At 42.5% G+C, this 6,000-nt stretch overlaps 1 protein-coding gene across 1 annotated transcript in view; it reads right to left on the bottom strand.

Annotated features, from left to right (window-relative positions):
* Positions 1-3,881: 3,881 nt before the first annotated feature.
* CNPY2 (canopy FGF signaling regulator 2) overlaps positions 3,882-6,000 on the bottom strand; it is a 43,085-nt gene continuing 40,966 nt past the window's right edge. Inside the window, exon 5 of the mRNA XM_082245887.1 lies at positions 3,882-4,041. Coding sequence (XP_082102013.1) covers positions 3,998-4,041 — 44 coding nt within the window. The 3' untranslated portion in view covers positions 3,882-3,997. The remainder of the gene's footprint in view (positions 4,042-6,000) is intronic.

Genomic DNA, 6,000 nt, shown 5'->3' with positions numbered 1-6,000 from the left:
TTTCAGATGATGTATTGTTTGCACCTGTGGTGGGGTTATTTGGACTTCAATTCACTCTTGATTCCTATAGTTTAAGGTACAGTTTCAGCCTTTTCTTCAGGCATTGATTTTTTCTTGGTTTTGAGGTGTTATATCAAAAATGTTTGGATTTTTAGTGGTTATTTTACACCCCATTGAACTGCTTTTGTATGTCCCAACTAAAGATATGACTGTGAACCTCGCGCTGTGGGGGTATATAAAGCAAAAAATATGCGTGCAATTAGCTGCTTGCTGCAGGAAAAAGTGCTAGTGCTTTTATAGATGTGGGTCAGTGGTTGCAGCGCTGCTAATAATTTAAATATATGTAAAGTGTGCTTTAAAACTGATCTGCATTGCTCAAATAAATAAATCAATAAAGTGCTATTACGATCTAAATCCTGTGCAAATGAGCAAAAAAGCTGTGCAAATATGCAATATAACTGTGCAGATATTACAATGTAAAACTCATAAATGAATGAAACTCATGACTAAAGTGCAACCAGTATGCATAATATACAGTCCATAAAACAGTCCTTTGGTAAAAAAACAGGAGCTTGCTGCTTATTTCTTGTTGCTTCGGGGTCTCCCCCTTTGGGTATCTACTTACCACTAGGTGGTTGATTTGAAGCAAAATGAGCTGATGTTTCTATGGCTCCTGTAGGGCTGGTTATGCTGTGGGCTGGAAGCGATCCTTTTCCTAGGTGAAGTAATCCCGATTGTCCTCATGGAAATAAAATGCTCAACATAGTGAGGACCGTTAAAAATATACTTTATTCCATAAAATAGACATAAAAAGGGATACTCACAAACATATATTAGTAAAGCGCCTATAACATATTCCTAATCACGGTGCGGTGGTGAGCTGCTCCTCAGCGTTCGCTACCCCGGAAGTCACGTGGCTGCCTCTCGGCCAATGGCTAGACGCGTTTCGCTGTGAACACAGCGTCATCTGTAGCTCTGTAGCATCTGTATGTCCCAACTGTCTCAATTATCTACAATTCCTGCCAGGTCACAATATAGTATGAGAAATATAGGATGATAAAGATAAATGGCCTTTCGTTGCTTAACGCAGACCTTAAGTTCTTTACCAAGCTTTTAGCCCTCCATCTCCAATCACAACTCCCTGATCTGGTACACTTGGACCAGGTGGGATTCATCCCCACGCGAGAAGCCAGGGACAACATGACCAAGGTCATCAATCTGATTCATCTTGCACAAAGTTTTGACACACCAACAATCTTCTTGAGCACCGACGCCGAAAAGGCGTTCGATAGGGTCAGCTGGCCCTTTATGTTCGCGGTACTACGACGCTTCGGTCTCGGTCAACAGATGATGACTTGGATTCGGAGTGTCTACATCAACCCAGGGGCGAGAGTAAAAGCGAACGGGGTCCTTTCGGACCCAATTCGTATCTCTAACGGCACCCGTCAAGGGTGCCCCCTCTCATCATTGCTCTTTGCGCTTTCCCTTGAACCCTTCCTGGCTAAAATCCATTCGAACCCAGATATATCTGTGATCCACGCAGGGACTTCCACATATAAGGTCTCGGCCTACGCCGACGACCTTCTCTTTTCCCTCTCCCAACCCTTGATCTCTCTGCCGTCTATTGAAGGAATTTGAGATATTTGGCGAACTATCCAATCTGAAAATCAACTTCTCCAAATCGGAGATAATGGGGGTGGCTTTGCGAGACCTATTGGCTCACAACTTCCCGTTCAGGTGGGACTGAGTTACTTGGGCACCTGGCTATCTCCTAAGCCTGTGGAATTGTTTCGCTTGAACTTCCCACCCCTTCTTGCGGTGATCCGCACGTTACTTGAAAAATGGTTCACTCCTGGTTCGGACTTGCAACATCCTGAAGATGTCGGTATTACCCAAGCTTTTATTTTTGTTTCAAACGATCCCTGTCTTCATTCCAGCATCTTTCTTCAAGAAGGTCGAATCCATATTCACACACTTCATCTGGGCTGGGAGAAGACCCCGGTTAGCTCGCCACCTTCTTGTCCTGCCTAAAAGGCATGGCGGCGTGGCACTGCTGGACCCCCAACGCTATTATCAGGCAGCTATGCTGACGAGATGGATTGACTGGGCCCGTCACGCCAGTCTGAAACAGTGGGTGACCTTGGAGCTGTCTCTTTTCTCGCTTTACCTTCCGAGGACACCTCTAATACCTCGGGACATCCCTTCCGCAGTTAAGCTTCATCCCACAATCGGCCCCACGATTAGATCGTGTTCGGCGGTGGTTTCGCTAGCAAGGGTCTATCAGATGGACATTCCCTACTTTTCCGGTACTGGGAAACCCGAAATTCCCCCCGGGATGTGCAAGGGATAGATTTGGCGAACTTATGGATGAGGGCTCGCTCCAGGTGTTCCACTTTCTCGCAGGTAGCGAATGGCCGTCCCTCTCTCAACTGACTGCACCAATCGGGACATTCCGCCTAGCCCATTGGCAGGCACTGCAACTGCTCCACTTTTTCCGTGGGTTGGGCCCCCCTTCGCTATTTGTGAGAGACTTGACACCTCTCGAACTACTAGTCACTCACTCTTTCTCAATTATACGCCCTCCTCTCTCTTCCGCCCGAGGATTTCGTCCTTCCAGGAATTTCCAAGTGGGAAGGTCAACTCCGGAGGACGTTCTCGGCATCCCAAAGATGCAACATCATTAGGTTCTCCCTTAAATCCTCTATATGCACACGCATTCAAGAATCCAACTACAAGATCCTTACACACTGGTACTATTCCCCGGCTAGACTGAGTCATATATTCCCGGAGTCGCCGGATAGGTGTTGGCGCTGTCAACAAGATAGGGGTACTCTGTCCCACATCTTCTGGAACTGCCCTCTGCTTAGGGACTTTTGGACCGAGGTGCGTTGGATCACCCAAATGATGACAGAACATGTTATCCCAGATGACCTGACTTTCTTCTTACTACATTGCTCTGGCATAGCTCAGAAACGGTACAAACGCTCAGTGATCCGACACCTCACAGATGCAGCAAAGTCCTGTGTTAGCTGGAAAAGCACGTCTCCTCCGACGATCTCCCTCTGGTTGCGCAGAGTCAAATGGATTAATGACTTGGAGGACCTGGTACTCACCGCACAGGGTAGAAGAGAACAGTATACTAAAACTTGGGCGTGCTGGAATAGGTTTATTCTGTCTGATGAGGGACAGGCTCTGGAAGTTTCCCCTATGTTGCCCATTGCCTGACTGGTGGTGGAGTCACCCGCACAGGAGGAACGCATCCTCTGTCCACCCCCTACATACATCACAAATACCTTTACACATGCTAACAGCGTATTAACTCAATGATCCAGGTTCCTTGAGCATACTCTTATGTTATACTGGAGTTACTGTCTTCATTATCCATAGTTTTTTCAAAAGATGTTCTAAATCTGTGACGACTCATAATTGGGTTATTTATTTCATTCATGATGAGTATGCCTATGTTATGAATCTGCAATTACTTTGTCCTATGATATTTGTTAATGCGCTTTATTCTGGTTTTTCTTGTGATGTGTTTTGGATCTGTTTATACGCATTTTGTATTTTTCTTATGTTCAATAAAAGAATTTGAAAAAAAAAAGATAAATGGCCATTTAGATTTATAGGTTTGGAAGGACAATCTGAACCTGACTAAACATGACTCGTGTTCCAAGACTGAAGAACCAAATATTTGTTGCGTAATTTTATTTATCTCTAAGCCTAGTTTTTCTTTGCATAGGCATGAATGAGCTTGTTCAGTCTTGAATATACCCATATTGACAAGTTGGTTTTTTAAACATACAGAAGTTTATTTTGTATACATTCCAAATATGTGTAAAAGAAACATCACACCATGTGAAAAAAATGACGTCTGTTTTTATTGTACAAAATATTTAACAAAAAATCGTGTTTTACCCCATTCACATTACCCCTTTGTTTATCTTCTGTAAACACTAGGTGAAGCTTTATGGACCAATATAGAATCAGTGATGGCAGGTCAAAGTTCATCATGAGTTATATGTACAGCATGGTCGCAGAGGTCTAAATACAGGAAAAACAAATAAGTGAAATTACAAACAATACAAATACAGAAAAAATACCAATTAAAAAGGGTCTACAGAACAGAGCACATGTAAAAAAAAAAATAAAAAAAAAAAATTGTGTTTTAACCCTTCCATATTATATAATACAATTAGATACACTTTATTGCATTTAATTAAAAAAATATATACTACAGCTTATAGTACCTTATTTGTGGTGGCTGCTATAGTATGTTCTCTTTTATTTCTATATAGACTGGGGGAAAGGTATTTGATCCCCTGCTGCTTGTGTATGTTTGCCCACTGACAAGAAATGATCAGTGTAATTTTAATGCCAAATTTAACATTGAGACATAACAAAAAAAATCCAGAAAAACCCATTTCAAAAAAGTTATAAAGTTTATTTGCATTTTAATGAGTGAAATAAGTATTTGATCCCCTATCAATCAGCAAGATTTCTGGCTCCCAGGTGTCTTCTATACAGGTAACGAGCTGAGATTAGGAGCATACTCGTAAAGGGAGTGCTCCTAATCTCAGTTTATTACCTGTCTAAAAGACACCTGTCCACAGAACCAATCAGATTACAATCTCTCCACCATGCCCAAGACCAAAGACCTGTTCAAGGATGTCAGGGACAAGATTGAAAACCTAGACAAGGCTGTAATAGGCTACAAGACCATCGCCAAGCAGCTTGACAACAGTAGGTAAGATTATTCGCAAATGGAAGAAACACAAAATAACTGTCAATCGCCCTCAGACTGGGGCTCCATGCAAGATCTCACCTTGTGGAGTTTCAATGATCAAAAGAACGGTGAGGAATCAGCCCAGAACTACATGGCAGAATCTTTTCAATGATCTCAAGGCAGTTGGGACCATAGTCACCAAGAAAACAATTAGTAACATGCTACGCCGTGAATGGCTGAAATCCTGAAGCACCTGTAAGGTCTCCCTCCTCAGGAAAGCACATGCACAGGCCCATCTAAAGTCTGCTAATAAACATCTGAATGATTCAGAGGAGAATTGAGTAAAAAATTGAGTGAACAAAATCAAGCTCTTTGGCATCAACTTCAACCCGCCGTGTTTGGAGGAGGAGGAAAGCTGCCCATGACCCTAAGGACACCATACCCACCGTCAAACAGAGGTGGAAACATTATGCTTTGGGGGTTTTTTCTGGGACAGGACAACTTTACCGCATCAAAGGGACGATGGACGGGGCCATATACTGTTTCAATCTTGGGTGAGAACCTCCTTCCCTCAGCCAGGGCATTCAAAAAAAGTCCCAGATAGGTATTCCAGCATGACATTGACCCAAAACACACAGCCAAGGCAACAAAGGAGTGGCTCAAGAAGAAGCACATTAAGGTCCCGGGGTGGCCTAGCCAGTCTCCAGACGCTAATCTCATAGAAAATATGTGGAGGGAGCTGAAGGTACAAGTTACCAAACATTAGCCTCAAAAACTTAATGACTTGGAGAGGATCTGCAATGAGCAATGGGACAAAATCCCTCCCGACGTGTGCAAACCTGGTGCAACTAGGAGAAACATCTGACCTCTGATTGCCAACAAGGGTTTTGGCCACCAAGTACTAAGTCGTGTTTTGCAAAGGGGTTAAAAACGTATTTCACTCATTAAAATGCATAAAAATCAATTTATAACTTTTTTGAAATGCGTTTTTCTGGATTTTTTTGTTATGTGGTCTCTTTCTGGTAAAATAAACCTACCATTACAATTATAGACTGATCATTTGACCGTACATTTGCCCACTTTGTCAGTGGGCAAATGTACAAAATTAGCAGGGGATCACTTTTTTTCCCTCACTGTACATTGGAGAAGGGCTGACTCATTACTACATTTGTAATTTTTTTTACGTTCACAATATGTTTACTAAAATAAAAGTGGATATAAAAAAAATGAGACAAAGAAATAATTTCAGAACTTTTTCCATCTTTAACCACTTAAAG

This window comes from Pelophylax lessonae (genome assembly GCF_965119305.1).
Source record: "Pelophylax lessonae genome assembly, chromosome: 2".
Taxonomy (NCBI): Eukaryota; Metazoa; Chordata; class Amphibia; order Anura; family Ranidae; genus Pelophylax; species Pelophylax lessonae.
The sequence above is the reverse complement of the archived record's forward strand: the minus strand, read 5'-3'. Positions and strand labels throughout refer to the sequence as shown.